Source organism: Pseudorasbora parva, chromosome 4, assembly GCF_024679245.1.
Source record: "Pseudorasbora parva isolate DD20220531a chromosome 4, ASM2467924v1, whole genome shotgun sequence".
In the NCBI taxonomy this organism is placed as follows: domain Eukaryota; kingdom Metazoa; phylum Chordata; class Actinopteri; order Cypriniformes; family Gobionidae; genus Pseudorasbora; species Pseudorasbora parva.
The window spans coordinates 47,535,331-47,554,450 of NC_090175.1; the positions used below are offsets into that span (position 1 = coordinate 47,535,331).

The 19,120-nt window shown below is 36.0% G+C and overlaps 1 protein-coding gene across 2 annotated transcripts in view; it reads left to right on the forward strand.

The window, feature by feature from the left end:
• Positions 1-19,120, forward strand: part of sdk1b (sidekick cell adhesion molecule 1b) — a 299,372-nt gene that overhangs the window by 142,801 nt on the left and 137,451 nt on the right. For both annotated transcript variants that reach the window (XM_067442041.1, XM_067442042.1), the window contains exon 6: positions 3,337-3,470. In XM_067442041.1, coding sequence (XP_067298142.1) covers positions 3,337-3,470 — 134 coding nt within the window. The remainder of the gene's footprint in view (positions 1-3,336; positions 3,471-19,120) is intronic.

Here is a 19,120-nt window from a genome sequence, read left to right on the forward strand (position 1 = left end):
GCTCTTTTGTCTCTTCTTTCTATGCTATTACAATGAAATGAAATGTTCAACTTTAACAAGTAACATTAGAGTAGTTCATATAACCTGAACACTTATTAGACTACAAAATGGACAAAAAAAAAAGTGAATATAACGATAAATAAATGTTTATTTTATGTTGTTAGAGCTGTATCCCATTAACTATAATAAATGCCTGTTCATTGGTTTCAAACAGCTATTTCAGGTCTTCCAAACTAAAATGTCATATAAAGTTGCTTGGATTTAAATAGGCAAATTCTTAAGAGTATATGATTGGATCATTATTGCAGCGATTATTATGTTTAGCATGTTATACGTTTGGCAGCAGTTCTTCTAACACTAATTGATGGAGTGTGTAGTTTTTCATTTCTTAAACAACCAGGAAGATACATTATGGCCATATTCCAGGGTGACAATGTTAAGATTCAACAGGCTCAAACTGTGAAAGAATGGTTGGGAGGGAGCATGAAGAATAATTTTCACACATTAATTGGTGTCTGTGAGTCCAGACATTCAATTAATTGAAAGTCTTTGGGATGTGCTGGAGGAGACTTTACAGATTGCTGGACTCTTGCATTGTTAATACAAGAACTGGGCCAAACATTTATGGAAATAACATCACAGAATTTATTTTCATCAAGAGGTGCATTCATTTTTGGTCCAGATCTTGTATACTTTTATAGAGACAACTTTTTCATTCTTGAATCTAACTGAGATCCTATTCCAGCCTTGCGATATTCTCCTAGTATCAGAACTTATTGCTTCCCCGTTTGTATCCTTATGCTTGCAACATCTGTCATGGCAGTCGAGCATAAATAAATACTACTGTTATTTTCACGGGATGTAATTTTATTAGTATTTTAGTTGAGAATGTATTTATTTAGACCATAAATATGCAACTTTAAATGCTTTCGCAGATGTGAGCCGTCAGCCGCAGTTCAGCAGTCACATAACCATAGAGAACAGTTTTATCAGCTGAAATTTGCAGTGGTTAAACATGAGATATAATGAATTTGGGGGTATATCAAATGGGCAAATTTTGGTCTTATTAATTTATTACTTGTTCCAGAGCAAACTGATTTGGTTAAGGGCTAAGCGCCCTATCATACACCCAGTGCAATGTGACACCAGACAAGTGTTTTTTGTTAGTTTCAGCCCGACACAGTTATCATTTTCACATCCAGCGCCACCTTGTTTAAATAGCAAAAGACCTCTCGCCTGTTTGCCCATGGCCATGCTAGTCTGGTATGTTTAGGATTGTTGTAGCGTTGCTATTCCGAGGTACCTGAAAACAACTGCGTCATTGACCAGTAAAAACCTGGTCTAAATTCAATGTTGCATTTTTTTGTGTTATTTTAAGGGTATGTTAGTAACATGCGCCTATAGGTACACTGTAAAAAATTTTTTAGAAAAAAAGTTACCTGGTTGCCTTAAAATTTTGAGTTCATTGAAATTAAAATTTTGAGTTAATACAAAGAACATTTTTTGTGATTCAACAATCTTTATTAAAATATTAATACATTTTTTTAAGCATATTGGGTAATTGTGTGTGTTTTATTTCTGATGATGCAGTGAAACATGCCAAATAGTGCTATTTTCATGATTTATTAAATTTTTATGTGGTTCAGATACAAAAAATATTTTGAATTTCTATTTATTAAACAAATTTCCTTCATTGTATCAACTCAAATTTTTAATTTCAATAAACTCAAAATTTTAAGGCAACCAGGTTACTTACTTTTTTAAGTTAAACCAACAAAAAACAACCTACATTTTTTACAGTGTAGGTGCACAATATGCGTACACTCTGCTTATTACACACACAGGCTAACAAACATTTTTAAATATATAAAAAAGGATTCCTCTCTAGAGGAGCGTTCAGCTTTCCACTCGCAATCCACTGTGATTTCACTATGATGCAAGCCCGACTGGCCTTTTAAAGGGAATGGGAGAGGAACTGGTTTATTGCTTGTTACAGCCAAAACACACCCATGACTCATTAAGAGACTACAACCTACAACCCTTTTGGACCTTCCGCCTGTTAAACCGTCGTTAAACTAGCAGAGGTGGATTCGGACACACACTAAGTGCACCTGCGCCATGCGCATCAGACCATGCTCTCAGATCATTAACATAGAGCCCATAGTTTCATTACTTTATATTTTCATTTAACTGAAATCCTGTAGGCTACTATATAGCTGCTTTTGTACTTTCACTGAGCTGTTTGCTTGTGTTTATTTCCTATTATACAAACTTCTTATACTTTTATCATGGCTTATATTGTTTATATAAATATTATTGATCAATAAGTTATTTATATAAATAACATGCCGTATTTGGCATTGAGAAAAGGTCTGTTTGTGATTGTGTTTTTGACTTTTGTGATGACTTTTTTTTACATTATTACATAATTAGATGGCAATTTAAATACTGTCTTTATTATTGAGCAGCAAATATTTTTATATTGAAATGGAAAGAAACAAGGACGTTTTAACTCTAGACAACTCCTTAAGATGCATCTTACAAATGCATTGACAACAAGTAATTACTGCTAATTGTGTGATTATTGCTTATGTGTAAGCAGCTGTCTATATATTTTTTTGTTTGTTTCCTTCACTTTTAGATTCTTTCAGTAGCAGTCTAAAATCTCTCTTGAGTTCTGACAGACAGGAATGTAATTTTGTCCAGGCTTTCTTCAGGTTCACTGGGTGTGGTTCATCTGTTGTGGCGGTGACATTTCTCTTATAGTGACTACAGTGTGGAGCTCTTAGTGCTTTTAAAAACTTGCCTCATATAAAGGTGTGATTGTGTCATGTGTGTGTGAAAATTTGAAAGCGCTATTGACGTTTCTCACAAGAGTGCTATTGAACACAGGCCATAGAGGAACATGAAAGCCCACTCTCCCTTCTTTCCTTATTTATTTTGTTGTGTTTTTCCTTGGCGAGTTTTTTTTCCATGTCCTCAAGAGATAAAAAAAAAAAAAAACATTTCAAAAAGTGGCAAAAGCCTCGGTTAATGTAAGTGGACGTGTATGCGTGTTTGTGCATGTTAATTTTTCATTGTGTCCAGTGATGTATTGATTTGTGCACGTGTGCTGAAACAAGTAATTATCACGTTGCCCTCTCGCCGATGAGACCATCCAGAACTAAAATAATAAAACGCTCATGTGCTTTCATTAACACTTCACCTGGTTTAATTTTACAAATAAGCAAATTGATTTGGTACAAGTCACCCTGAGATTAGAAATGAAATGAAAATGCAAGTGGACAGTCTTGTTTACCCTTCTGTTTACCATGTGTGTTTCTCGTTTGGTTTCAGAGCAATAACATTGGACAATCAGCTCGTGGTGTTGAGTACGGCAACGGCAGACGCAGGACGGTATTACGTACAAGCTGTTAATGAACGCAATGGGGAAAACAAAACCAGCCCTTCCATTTACCTGAGTATAGCAAGTAAGTAACTGTTTTTGCAGTAGATACCGTATATGTATATGTGGCTGTGTCATAATAACATATACATACTAATATATACATTGTTATATAACTGAACAGGGGTGTGTTTTTCCAAAAGCATCGTTAGCCAACTACAATTGCAAGTTCCTGTTATTATTTCATTATTTACTCACCCTCAAGTTGTTCATAACCAAACAGTCCTGGGGCACCATTGACTTATACTACTATAAAAACTATAAAAGTCAATGGTGCCCCAGAACTTTTTGGTTACCCATATTCTTAAAAAAAAGCATCTTCTTTTGTGTTCAACAGAATAAAGAAATTCGTACAGGTTTGGAACAAATTATAAAAATAATAAAAAACACTTGAACAATGTTATATATTATGTTGACATGTATACTTACCAGTGATGCGCGGGCCATTGTATAAACAACCCGCACCCGACCGACGTTTTCAACTAACCTGCCCGCAACTCTGACCGCAAAAAAAAGGAAAATATTGTACCCGACCCACTTCCTGACCCGCATTTTTTAAAAGTAGTAAATGCTTATCGTAGCAGTGAATTATTCATTTATTTTGTTTAATTTTCTTAACAATTAAGATGCTGCGTGTTTATCCAGTCTAATCGAAATGCGTCTCCCCCCCCGACTTTACCAGCAAAAATCACACCGCCTCTCAGAAAATACAGAAAACTGACATATATGGCCTATATTCCTTTAAAAGTAGCCTATTAAAATGGTTCAATGGCATTGCTCAGTTCAACGTGTTGGGAAATCGGCAATCAGGCATTTTGTCCTGCTTCAGGAAAGGGTTTAAAGGGCTATAAGGTGCCGTCGGTGGCCTAAAACAGAAGATTAGCATACTTATTTTTAGCTTTCCTCGCGCTGTGTAGAAGTAAAATTGAATCAACCGTCCCTGGGTTGAGACGTTTCTTCTCGCCTCTGACACGACCTGTGGAGATGAATGTGCGCTGACTTGCTGCACTTGCGCTCGAATGCAGAGGATCCTCCGTATTTCATAGTAAATTGTGTCTAGTACTATATAAATAGCAAAGGTTTAATTGGCATCTTTATTTCAAACGACCCGACCGACTGCGACCTGAATATCATTACAAATATTTTTGGATGACTCATAACCGCGGGTGACCACAGGCACCCGCTAATTTTGGATCAACCCGCGCATCACTGCTTACATTATACCAAATGTTTCCAACAATGTTTAAATCCAGAGAAATAAGCTATATTAACCAGGATCATTGTGTCACCTATCAATACCGGCGTTAACCTCGATTTCAATTTTATTTTGTTGAAACCATGGAAACACCAAAGATGCTTTAATATATTGTGTTTCATAAGACACGTGAGCAAATGTTTAGAGACATTCCTTAATAGAAAACAAATCACTGCTATTTGGCTCAACACAGTTAGTCTTATTGTTTAAATCATGTTTTTTTTTTTGAGTACCATGTGGTTTTTGAGCAGAAACGGTCGTCTGCGGCATAATAAAAACTTTGCGAAATCCAGGCGTCATCAAATTACGCCTTTGTTTTGAATAAGCGATCTCTAGCGGCGAAAAATACATACTGTGGCTTTAAATAGATTATGCTTTTCGACACAATAAGCAAGCTAACATTCAGTACAGTATGGTACATATATATATATATATCTTTTGTGTTCGTATGGTGCGTGATTAAAATTGTGATGTGAATTGGTAATATTTCTCATGTTGTTCTCATTCAAATTGTCTCTCTGGGACAAAATATTGACTTGTTTGTCAAGTGGATGTGCTTTTAAATTAAACACACTGACCCTCTCATTCACCTTTCACACTTTCAATCGTCTGATTTCTCCGCACTGTCAATATGCTGCAGAAACACCCGCACATGTTGTGTGGCACAATCTTTAGTTTGGTTTTTAAAGGACATTAATTTTGTCTTTCCACTGGGAGTGAAGGAGAAAGTTGTTTTAGCTCCTAATTAAAATTGAATTTTCTTCTTACCTTTCTGTTTAAACAACCAGCCACTTTTGAAAGTGCAGTGACAAAAAAAAGTACTTTGCAGAAGACCTTGCTAAATTTCATTTCAAATGAATGTAAAACCAGAGGATCAAAAGGGTAAGGGAAGTGTTCCACGTGAAAATCATCTCTTTAAGTCATTAGTTTTTCTGTAGCGTTTTAGGGGACAAGAGGTTCACAACTGTCAATCAAATCCACAATTTGTAGAATTGTCATTTTTACTGATCAAAAATTTAGAGAGATGTTGACAACGGAGATGTTTGAAAGTAGTTTAAAAGAACCCGAAATTCCACAAACAGAGTTTTGAGTTGAATGGAATATGACAAGGACTCAAGAAGGGGAAGAACAAAGAAACAACGAGTAGAGAGCTGACAGCAGGAGGGATTTTGAACCCAAAAAAAGTCACTGCTTTTTAATTAATTGATTCAAATTATTTTATGTACCTCTGTATTGATCTTTAAGTTTTTATCTTTAGTTTTTTTAATTATTTTTCCATATTGGTTTATAAGTCTTTTGGAGGGGATGACTCTTTCGGTTGTTGGTATTTTAAAAATTGAAGCATGAACACAGCAGGGCTTTTACAAATCAGCAAGTACTTAGATTTGAAAGACATTGGGGTTTGGTTTGTGTTTTAAAGTTTCCGGTATATATATATATTCGGAAGGAAAGAATTCTAATCGAATCAGAATTAAACTAAATTAAGCATCAGCCAGGATTTCGGAATCTCTCAAAATTGATCTTTGTTGCACTAATAGTGGATATGTGATATGTGACATAATATACTATGGTTCAAAAGTTTGGGGTGAGTAAGTTTTAATTTTATTTTTTAAAGGAATTTACACATTAAATTCACCAAAAGTGACAGTACATACATGTTTTTGCCATCAAAGGAATAAATATGGTTTTAATGACAGTTTTAATGTAATAATATTTTATAATATTACTGTTTTTACTTTATTTTTGATCAAATATATTCTGCCTCGGTAAGAGAAAACATTGTTTTTAATGTATTTACACACACGCTACTGTTGGGGTCATTATGGGGGAAAAGGAAGGGAAAAAATATGTAACAAGAATTTTTGTATATATATATATATATATATATATATATATATATATATATATATATACTGTTGGGGTCATTATGGGGGAAAAGGAAGGGAAAAAATATGTAACAAGATTTTTTTATATATATATATATATATATATATATATATATATATATATATATATATATATATATATATATATATATATATATATAATATATATATATATTTTTTTATCATAATGACCCCAACTGTGCCGTGTGTGTAAATACAGTATATATTGGCACAAATATACTGCTTTTGATATTAACAGAAATATTTCAGATCATGCCCACAGTACAAGCATCAGAATTAATATCAATATTTTGAGACATAAATATAACTGGATCAGAGAGAGGTGGCATCATAAAGTAAGGATGTTTGAACACAGAACTTTGAAGTTTAGCCTGTCATATAACTTACACACACACACCTTTCTCAGTATCGCCGTGAGTTAGCACAACAGAATCTATGTAACCATGGAAATGGAGGCTAGCATGTCACTTTATTTGACTTTTTCCAGCAGCTCTCGGTGTCTTCTGCGAGTGTAAGTGTGTGGTTTTGTGTGTGACTCATCTCTCTCTGCATGTTGTCAGTGGTTGAGTGAGGCTGAGTAGGAAGAGAGGGTAAGCATCCATCTGGACCAGATGATGACATCTGGAGAGAGAAAAAGTATCTCATTAATATTCGTAGGTATTCGTACATAAATTGTGGTTTTAGCACACGCATGTCTGCCCATTTACATCTAAACATTGTATGTATGAACTTTAGTAAATTTGCTTAGTTCAAGGATTTGCTTAGTTCAAGGTCTCACTGTAATAAATTGGATTACATATAATTTAACACCATTTAACATTATTTGATATTATAAAATTTAATTCTTTTTTTCTGTGTGATTTGATATTTCAATTCTGCTTTACCTTGATGGTCCCTTTAACACATCCTGTGGACTATAAGTAACTTTGGGCCTACATGTCTACTAACTCTCATTAAAGTGCTAGTCAAGGATTAGGAAACTTGTCGGGTTAGGGTTGGAATAAGTTGACATGTAGTTGCAAAGTTACTTTTAGATGTTCAAATGGGACTTACAAAATAAAGTGTGACCATTACTTATTTAACTTTGATTATAGTTAAATTATATGTATAAAAAGGCAAATTATTATTAGTCCCATCTGGATTTCATTTAGGCATTTGCCATTACACTCTTTCTCATAGAAAGTTAATCTATCATTTACTGACACGGCTTACTTTGGTACTTACTTTTCCCCTCCCTAGTAGCACATGGGCTCCTAAAATTGAACAATTGAAAGAAAGAAAAAAATCTCTTTAGGGGCACGATTAAAATATATCAGATAATGTGTTTTTCATGTTATTAAGTCATTGTCAATATGCAATTGGAATGGCCTTGCAAATGTACCTATGTGCATAACTGATAAACAATCCAAATAAGTATTGGATGCCATCACTTTGTTAATATTGTGTTGACATTACAATACCTGCCAACGTACAAATGAGATCGCTCAAGAGAGAATTTACTATTCTTTTAAATAATTGCACTCCAATATACACAAATGAAAATATACAGGGGCTGGAAAATGAAACTGAAACTGTACCTTTCAGCCAATCAAATCTGAGCATTCAGACAGACCATGGTATAACTGGTTTTAGATAATTTATTATCATGGTGTAGGACATTTTTTGGTGACCAATACAGCATCAATTCAACTTGTAAATGAAAGATACATGTCCTGCACAGTGGCTGGAGGGATTTTGAGCCATTCCTCTTCCAGAACATTGGCCATGTTACTACATGGTGTTGGTGGAGGACAATGTTTCCTGACTGTATCCTCCAAAACACCCCAAAGTGGCTCAATAATATTTAGACCTGGTGACTGTGCAGGCCATGGAAGATTTTCAACTTCCAAACCAATCTGTCACCAGTCCTGCTGAGTGCATTAGTACATTATCAGCCTGATACATGGCACTACCTTCAGGGTACAATAAAAAAAAAAAATGAACCATAGGTGCACATGGTGCTTCAGAATTATTTGGCAGGTCTTCTAAGTGACATCTTGCACAAGTATTGGGCCTATGATATTGCAGCTCAAACATTCACTGATCGGTGCTTCACTCTGGACACGCAACAGTCCGGGTGTTAAGCCTCTATGGGGCCTCTCATCGTAAATCCCACGGATGTGTAAAAGACAGTGAAGAAAGACTCAGCAGATAACTATGCATGTTTCACATTGTCCACAACCCAAGGTTTGCACTTATGGCACCATTGAAACCCAATGCTTGGCATTGGCGAGAGTGGCCAAAAGTTTGGCTATAGCAGCCCGAACATAAATTTGGATTTGATTAGCTTTGGTTAGCTCGTAAATAATTTGGTTAGCTCCTTATTATTTTGGTTAGAATTGCAATATTGTACGTACAGCTGTGCTACTGCTTTACTAACTCAACCTTTACACGCTGCTCTTACTGATGGAATGTGAAATCAGTGAAGATTGACCAGTGGTCCACACAAATATAGGCTGAAACCTTCAGCACTATTGGCCAGTGTTTCAGTTTCATTATCCAGCCCCTTCATATCTGGCTGAATATTAGCATATATGCTTCGTATCTGAATATGAGATACTGTTTTTCATATTAACCGACATTACGTCACACCATTCTCACATTACAAGTGAACATAAAAATGTTGTGGCGCATGTTGTTTGGAGCAGGTTTAGCTGGTACTGGTCCGTGGGTGGCTAAATAACTTATATGAGATTATTGTTAATGATGAGTGCACGCACTTAAACAAACATTTAGAAGTATTTTGACAGTCTGTGTCTCTCTCTTGTCTCTTGTTGTTTCTGTTTACATTGTTTGCTAGTGCTTGCATGCCAGATGTTGCTTATGCACGGTTTAAAACTAAATTCATCAGACACTTGTCCCTGGTGTCATATGCATTTTTAATTGTCTCACAGAATCTCTGTTCCTGCTTCTTCTTGTCTCTGGAGATACGACTAGTATCTTTTATCTTTCTTTGTCTCTGTCTCTGTCCCAGGCCCTGTTCCTTTTGTGAATCAGGGTTCTAAATGAACACCAGCCAACCCGCCAAATGTGGGTTAAAATTAATTTTGGCGCGTGTTAATAAAAACGTTCTAGCCAGTTTGGCTGGTGATGCACAAGGCATTACATGCATGATACATAATGCTCTGGCAGAATTCCAACATTTCCCATGTTGGTGCCGTAATTCTACGCAATGACGTTTCATACGCACATTGGCTGCGCAGTTTGCAGTGAAACCTTGTCCGGGACAAGTGAAAGAGAATGTTACTTGCCCGACCGTATAAGTGTAAGTCCATCAACAAACCGATGTGTATATTTCTAATTGCAGTGCAAATGTGGGAATTGTATCATTAACTGTAACAATAACAGCGCATACATTAGAACTAGCGCTAACGTGGACGACTGATGTTACTGTAAAGTTTGTAAAAGAAATCTTGCTTCATCCATTATCTTTGCTCAAAGTAGTAAGAATGACAGACAATCTGCTATGATAGACCCAGTTTGAGGTAATAGTGGCCCACAGATGCTTAGCTGAAGTATTTTAGTATGAGTTAGCAAGTCAGCCGGAGACATACACAATATAAAAAATACAAATTTTGAACACCCGGTAGAAAATATATACATCAACAATGAATCATACTTGCAGGTTATGTTTCTGAGGAGCAAGTTGGTTGAAAAAAAAGTGGGTACTGTCCCATTTTAAACAGATAAATGTTTTGTAAATCCCATTTAGACCTCACAGAGATTTGAGAAGGAATCATCAAAAAGGTTAAATAGCTGTTGTATCGCTGTGGTATTTTTAACCACTGACTCTTCATGCCCGCATCCTTTGGAAGTTTTTACAAAGAGAATTTGCTTTTGCAGAGCAGACAACAGCATCTACTTGACATGTACACAACACCAGTTACAGTGTTTAAGGGGGTCAAAGTAGGCATTGTTCGCAGGACGTTAGCCAAATTTAACCTAGCTATGTCAAAAGGTAACACTCAATTCCCAACTATGCCACCAGAGGTTTTTTTCCCTCTGAACTTATTTTAACTTCTTGCAGCGACACAAGTTATTGTGTCAGCCAGTAATTGAAGAACAGAGACTTGACCTTAGAGTACTAAATATTTCTTTAATAAAAACTATCAAAATGAAATTATTAAACAATCTGGTTTTAAATTAAATGTTAAAACTTCAGTAAGATTCTAGGCCAAATGTTCAACACTAAAAATAATACAGGATAAACCAAACTGTGGGAAGGAAAGGCAGTAAAGAGCCCCTGGACCACAGACCCACAATCGCAGAAACTCACACGTGCACTAATATCTAAATCACAAATCAATAACTTTATCATGATCGACCCTGCAAGTTTGCACTTTGCACCCTCATCTCAATCCACATGCAGTGAAGAAAAAGGAGGAAGACCCAGATGACCCCAAAGGATAGACACTCCACACAGGCTGGCTCCTGAAACACAAAGAAATACACATCAAAAACTCCACTTTAAATAAATCACAAAATAAACCTCAGCGGTTATCACATTCATTCAGGTTAAGATATACTCTTAACCTGATTACAATGAAACTATTCAACAAAATAAAAAATAAATGAAAATACAAAAAAAATACAAAAATAAATAGCAAAACAGCAGGGCCTAGATATCAAAAGTCCATATGTACTGTAATCCTCCAGGATCTTATACAACACGGCAGACACTCATCACTTTGCATGTTGACATCAACACATGGGCGTCGTCACACAAAAAATGGGACCTTTAAAGAAACATTTATTTTTATTATCAATGTTTAAAACAATGGTGCTGCTTATTAAGGTTAAAAAACAGTAGTAACATTGCTGACATTGTCTATTCATTATTGTAAAAATTAAAGGCTTGATTTCTTTAAAAAAAAAAAAAAAAAAAAACGAAAAGAAAAGAAAGCCAGTTGTGAACTGTGATTTACTGAATTTACTCAGTATTCTTTGAGATTATTGCAAATTTCATGCAAAACCTTTCAAACACTTCCACAAACTGTAAAGACTATAATCCAGTCAAGTTTATTATTGTCCTGAACATCTAATCCTCAAGATTAAAACATACCCAGATCAGGATTAACACATACTCATTAATCTTTAGATAAGATTCATGGCCAACAGTTATTTGTTCATCAATTTCTCGATCTGGTGTCTGATATTGCTTCAGATACAGTGTTTTTAAAAGGATCTTTTTATTTTATTTTATTATTAATCTGTAAGTATAATACTGCTATGCTTTTCTGTTTCAATCAAATCAAAAATGATTTGAAACACAGGCCTGCTGTGATGCTGAGAAGTGGGTGATGGTGTTTTGGAACAGCAGGAGTTATGATAACGTATACTTACATCAAAAGTAGGCAGCAAACCTTTATGTTGGTAATGATCATCATGAGCACTCAAATTAAATCTGTGCATATAAACATGTCTCTGAGGGTAATATATTATTTATTTTTGCTGATTACTTAATCAAAACCATAAAGTAAATATAATTAATAAAATAATTTGTTGTGTACGGTGGGGTTCAAAAATCAACCGTAGTGAAAATACTTATATTTTGCATTCTGTTCATATTAACAAATTATAATTCTGCTGTTAATCTAATTTGCTATTAAACATTTTGTGGTGAAAATGTCAGGGACTCCTTAAGTTCGTGCAGAACCTGATGATCCATTTCATCCAACAAACATCTGACCTTTACAAAATAATTAATCAGTCAATGTCACAAATTTGCTATGACCTATAATAGTGCAAAATCTGAAATATGTATTAATTTATATTGTTACTTCTTATCGTCTTAACATTTTCAAAAACCCAGAACTTGTTTAAATGCAGGTTTAAATATACATCATTTGTATACGTCCTTCATGCATTATCATGCTTTTCCAAATATGCCTTTTAGGGCCAGATTTACTAAACAGGGCAACTTAGTGTGAGAGCTAAATTAGAATTCCAAAAAAGCACAGATGGGAGTGGAAGGTCTTTATGTGATCTACTGAAGACGCTCACATTAAAGAACACAGGCACAGCTGGATTATTTCCATAATGACCATAGACTGTTAAAAAAATGGACGTAGTGTCTAAGACGTCACCCATAGGTTTCTAAAGAGAGTTTTTGAAGCCTCAAAGTCGGCTGTTGGCATGTTGGGCGTGGCTGGAGCTGAGGTGACGACTAACAGACGTCAGACAAACGGCAATCCACCTGTCACTCAAAGTGGCCACACCCTTAATTATGCAGAATTTTAAGTTATAGAAATAATGAGTTATAAAAAAAAACACCCCCCTCACAGTTGTCATGACGGGCAAAATTGGCCGTATACACCAAAACCACAATTTGTACTAGGCTGTAAACATGTTTTTTTCTGCTGTAAAGTCTGCCTTCTGTAGCCTGTCTCTAGTGGCCAGTCGATGAATTGCAGTCATATCCTTATCGACTTCAAGAGAAACTGGGGAAGGTTGCTGCTTGATAATAACCAATGCAATCCACCAGTTAGCGTCTGGTTTAAGACGTGTTTTTTAGCCGTTAAATAATGCCGCAAATACAGTAAATTAACAAGTGCAAACCTTAGTAAATCACATTGTGTGAATCAATTAAATACTCTCCTCCCATACGGTTTGCATCTAAGGGAAACTTACAATGCATAATGAATTCATCCACAGTATACATTAAATACACAATTAGCAACTATTTTCTTGTGTTAAATCATGCATATAAAAGACTATAATGGGTTTTATGAGTCACTATGATTATGTTTATAATTCTTTATACGAACCTCATAGAAAGTTGGATCACATATCTTATAAAGTTGTTTCTCTTCAAGTAATGCTATTTCAGTGTATTGCATCTTTGTAGTCAGCCTGGCTTCGAGTGTTTGTCAGGATGTTCTCGATATAAGGATTTGACTTTGCTGTTGCTTTAGAAGGTGACGTTTAAAAGACATTCATTTTGTCATTTCTCTTCAGGAGATCTACTGTATGTCAGTATCTATCTCAGTCACTTTTAAACAACCTCCCTCCTCAAAAAGGCATCACTGGAAAGTTTTCTCCCAATTTGTCTGTTGTAGATTTCTTATTTGTTTTCCAACTTATAACAAGGTTCATTACATTTTAGATTGATTTGCAGCTTTCAAAATAGTGTTCTGAATTCCTTCTTAGATGGAAATTCTTAAAATTGAAATAGTTAAGTTGTTTTGATTCTGAAGTGTGTTTAGTACTGAAATTAGAATATGCTTTCAGATTGACTTGAAAATAATAATTTTTCTTTAAGTTAAATATGGATTATTTGTCTTACAAAACTTGATCGATTCGCTTCAAAAGGCTTTTATTAACCCCCTAGAGCCGTGTGGAGAGTTTATAATGAATGGATGCCCTTTTTTGAGCTTCAAACTCAATGGACCCCATCACTGCCATTATAAATCTTGGAAGTGTCAGGATATTTATTTATATAACTGATTGTGTTCATCAGAACGGAGAAAGTCATTTTTTGGTCAAACATTTGTTGATATCTTTGGGACATTCAAGACCTCCTTTATCATGTGGATAAGTTTATTGAGTCAGTTTTGTTGTTTTATCGAGAAAATAATGGGTTGTCTTAACAGTAATTTCCAAAAGCCAAGGAGAAACCAAGGCAGAGAACACCAGAAGCTCTTTGTCTTCTCCAACTGAGAAATTGCTCTTTGTGCTCAAATTGAGTTAGGGTACTCTGCTATTATTTAGCCGTTGTTTAGAAGTTAGTGTGCTGGCCTGGAGTTATCATATTCTGCCTTTGTTTTACTGTCCATTAAAGTTTACTAGGGTTTAAATTACGATGTGGCCAGTGTCATACATCTGTCACTGAAGCACTTATGACCCACGATACCTGAATAAAAGTGTAGGTAAAACATGTAGTTGAGTGGTTGTTTTTACGAATGCCATTTAAGGATGGCCCATTGCTCTCAAAGGAAAATATGATTGAAATGGCTTTGAAATGCAGAAATCAAGGTCAAGGAAACAAGGTATTGTAACACAAAAGATGCAGTAGATTAACAAATTAGATGGATTGCAATCTTATTCATTTAGCTAGCTAGCAGCCTATAGTATGAAAAGGCTAATCAGCTATACAATGAATATGCTACTAAACTGCTCCATATAAAAGCAATTGTAAATGATTCAAAATAAATGCCATGATCACTAGAATTTATACAGGTGTTAGAAGTTACTATGGTTTTGAAATTGGTGATCACCAACCAGATATTGATAATGTGAAAGGTTCCTGCCATTTGCCTTGGTGTGACTTCTCACTTTTAGCAGACAATACAAAGGCAGAGTACAGTAACTTCAAAATAGGGGTCAAAAGTCAAGTTTTAGCTAATTTTCTACACATATCTACATTTAAAACATCTATTTGCAGATTCAGAGTGTCCTGCCTGTTTGGCTGGACATCCAAAAATCTTTAAAGCAATTTTTCTCAGTTCCACAATCTAGCGAGTTAAGGTCTTTTGCCTTTTGTGGGGCAGCATAGCCCAAGAATAGACTAGTCATCTTGAACATGAACATGTCAAACAAAATGAATAAATAAAGCCGAACACCTTGTAATGTTGACTTTGCTTACATTATGGAATAAGATACAACTACATGTGGCCAAATTTAGGGTTCTTTTGGCTAGAAATGGGTTACTCATAGCCAGACTCTATCGGGTCTATAGGTAACCGAGATGTGAAATGACGGTTATTGCTTGCTGGGATGTTGCTGGGAAGTACATTTTTATATCTTGGTGAACCATTCCTTTAAGCTTTTTTGGATCAGCATCTGTGTTGATGTACTAGAGAAAATTACTGATTCCAAGCAAAAATCACATTTATGTTTTAAGGTGCAGTAAACTTTAAAATGTTGGCAAATGCAACAGCACACCTTACTTAAATGTCACTTTTAAATCAAGCAGCGTTGTGTTGGTCAGCGTGCAGAATTTGCATGACCAACTTAAACCTTGTGCAAAATATGAGAGGGGGAAATCTCTCACCCTCACATGAAATTCCTGATCATAGAGATTTTTATTGAAATGTAAAAAATTGCAGCGCTAAATACCAAACGTTACACTGTATTTCTGGAGAAGCTATATATTTTGTTTTGCTTGGATATACCTGTACTGATGTTGTAAATATGTCTTTGGCATATTCTTGCTAGACATAGGCTATTCTTGTTTCACACCAATGAGCTGTTAATTATTTCATATATTTGACAGAACATGATTTCACAAGCACCTTGAGAATTGATGCTAGCCAGCGTGTGTGTTTATTTTAGTATCATTTTCCCACTCCTTTTCTCTTTGTCTACACATTCACCATCTTTAAAGACATTTACACACCTCGTTTTAACGTGAAGGATTTTTCCTTCGTAGTTAGTTGCAGGCACACGGCTATGTTGATTTGGTATGTGTGTGTCCATCCGCGTGTTTGTGTGTGACCTCTGCGGGGTCTTGTCTTTGCCAGTTAGAACACGCAGGCCAAATTTTTTATCTCACAATGGCAGCCGACTTGCACAACATGAGCCAAAGTCTCCTTCAAGAGAATTAACCAAATCATTAGAGATAAAGAAAGAAAGAGAGGGGGAAGGGGGAGAGAGAGAGAGAGAGAGAGAAAGAGAGACTCATTATTGTCTGAGTAGTTTACCGAAAGGTCGCTTCCTCCCTCTTTACTGTCCACTAAAGATGTTTGGGTCCTTTTCTCTGTTCATATTGTAGTGGTTTTGAGTGTATGTTTATGGGCCCGAGTGATACAATTGTTGTAATTTTCTACTGTAGAAATACTAGCTCTGCTATAAAGCATACTGGGCTGATTTGTTGTGTAGTCTTCTAAAGTCCCTAACATTAGACGAAATCGTAGAACAAACTGGTTGGACGTCATTTCAAACAAAATAAGACCAAAACTTTTTTGGCACCAAAAGATTTCCGAGTTTTCTTCAGGATTGCTCCAGCTGGTAAACACCTTAAAACTATCATTGGTCCATGACGATTACGTAATGGGAATTAAGGTGTGGTCTGTGGCTCCGCCTTCCTTGACGTGAAATTGGTTATAATGGTTAAAATGGTTAATTTCTTCTGTTCAGTCCGTCAATTTCAAACGCAAGTAAAAACTTTAACTCACTGGAGAGCTGCTTTGTTGTAGAAACTTCATTTGTAATTCTAATTAAAAGTGACACTGAAACTGTTTTTCATGTTTAATACATAAAGATGCAGGCTTTAAAGCAATATCTTGGATGAATGCTTTATAAAATAAAAGTGACATGACTTGACTAATGCAGAGCTGGGGCAAACATATCCACATCGCTATGATCAGATTCTTTTTATCTGCTGTTTTTTTTAGTTTCGTAATACACTTTTTTATTGCCAAAATGTAAGAGAACTTCTTTTATCCATTATATTTTCCCTTATAAACTTGATAGTTCTCTATCACAGTGAAATGAAGACTTACAAGAGTGTGTTGTCTTCAGGATCTTCTTCATGGGAGTGTTGATTAAGTATGGACTTGCATGATTTTCAAAGAAACCTAAAATCACAACCCGCTATGTGTTTGATTGTCTTGTAAATCCATTGCTTCAGGGCAACTCGTGTAGTTACTCTGAACCGTCAATGAAAATGTGTCTGTTAAATAACAAGTAACTATAAAAAATGAGATACCACAGTTATATGTGGGTAAGAAATACTTATTTCTTGCTTTAGGAAAGGTTTTAAATTGAACTTTTGTGTTTTTTAGTCCCCCTGTTTGCAAAATTGACTTGTTTCCATTGGGTGTATTGTCAATTCGCAATTTCAATTTGCACAATTTGAAGGGAATCAAGCAGCATTGTGTTGGTCAGCGTGCAGAATTTGCATGACCAACATAAACCTTGTGCAAAATATGAGAGGGGGAAACCTCTCACCCTCACATGAAATTCCTGATCATGGAGATTTTTATTGAAATGTGAAAAATTGTAGCGTTAAATACCTAACGTTACACTGTATTTCTGGAGAAGCTATATATTTTGTTTTGCTTAATAACTTGATATATCTGTACTGATGTTATAAATAATTTCAATTTCAATTTGCGCAATTTAAAGGGTAATTGAAACGCGGCTATTGTTTGTTTGTATTTATTCTGCCTCCCATTACGATGTGTTTTCCCACCAGAAAGCTTTTATTTGAAAGTGTCTAACTTGACATATCCCTGAGTCAAGCTGCCTGTGAGTCACTCCTGCAGCGAGACAGTAAACTGGATTAATTCATGTTTGTCAGTGTGCTTCATAGCAGCAGCATCCTGAGCCTCTGTAATCCATGTTCAACAATCTACATGAGGTGACTGTTCAAAAAGTTTGAGGTCAGTTTTTTTGTTTTTGGCTCGAGCTCAGAGTTAAACCCCCCTATAACAGTTCAGGAGGAAAGAGAGAATCCAAGGGAGGAGGAGGAGGGCTGTGGGGAGAATTTGTCAATGGGATGACGCCGTGTCTGCTGCATACAGTAAGCTCGTAATGATTACTGACAGGACTGAATGTGTAGGCCCCTCCTGAAGCTATGTTTGGAACTTCGTAAAAAACAAACATTTGTGAAATATTGTGAAATGTTTTCTATCTGAATATATCTTAAAATATAGTGTACTCATGTGATGGTAAATCTAAGGCTTGGCACCGAACAACAATACTTTTATGGTATCGAATGAAAAACTCTGATACTACGAGTATCGAAAAAAATATTTATCTTTTGGTGCCAAATTTTGGTTCCAAAAGCCAAGTGGCTGTGTCTGTGTGAGCCTGTAGCGTACTTGAATGTAAGGACCTAAAGCACCGGTGATTGGCTGTCTACACTACTTGACGGGGAGGATATCTGAAGATACTTGCATTCACACTAAACTAGACACAGTATAAAAGGCAACTACTGGCAGTGGTTTACTTACACTAGGTGCTCTGAACTTTGCCTGAGCACGTTTAAGCCCCAAAGCCGGGTTCACTTGACAAGTGTGAGTGCTCCGTTCCGTGCCCTGGCGTGGTTCGTTTGGCCGACCCTGGTCAGCTTGGAAGAGGTGGTTCGGTCGAGCCAGAGCGCAGTTCGTTTGGGCTCAAGCTCGGTTTGCATGCATTGTAAACGCTAATCGCGCCAGAGCACGGAACAGCTGTGTGCTACTGTCATCATATTGACAGCAAAGACCAAGTATTTAGGTTTAAAACTGTCCTGGTTATCACCTTATTGATTAACATGAATTGTAGTTTGCGAGTAAAGCTGTAAATTCCTCCATCAAAGTCAGCTGCCTCTGTAATAATCTTCTGATACATGCAGTGTAGTCAAGTGAAAATCGCTGTGTGGCATAAATGATAAATCTGTTAGGCAGTCTATTAGTGAAAGCGCTTTTCTTTTGTTCTTCAAAACAAAAAAGTTGCATCATGAATGACGCAAGCGTACGGCCTAATACACAGGCCAGCGAGGGAGTATGGAGGGGGAACAATCATGCTTGGGGAAATACTTGACATCCCCAT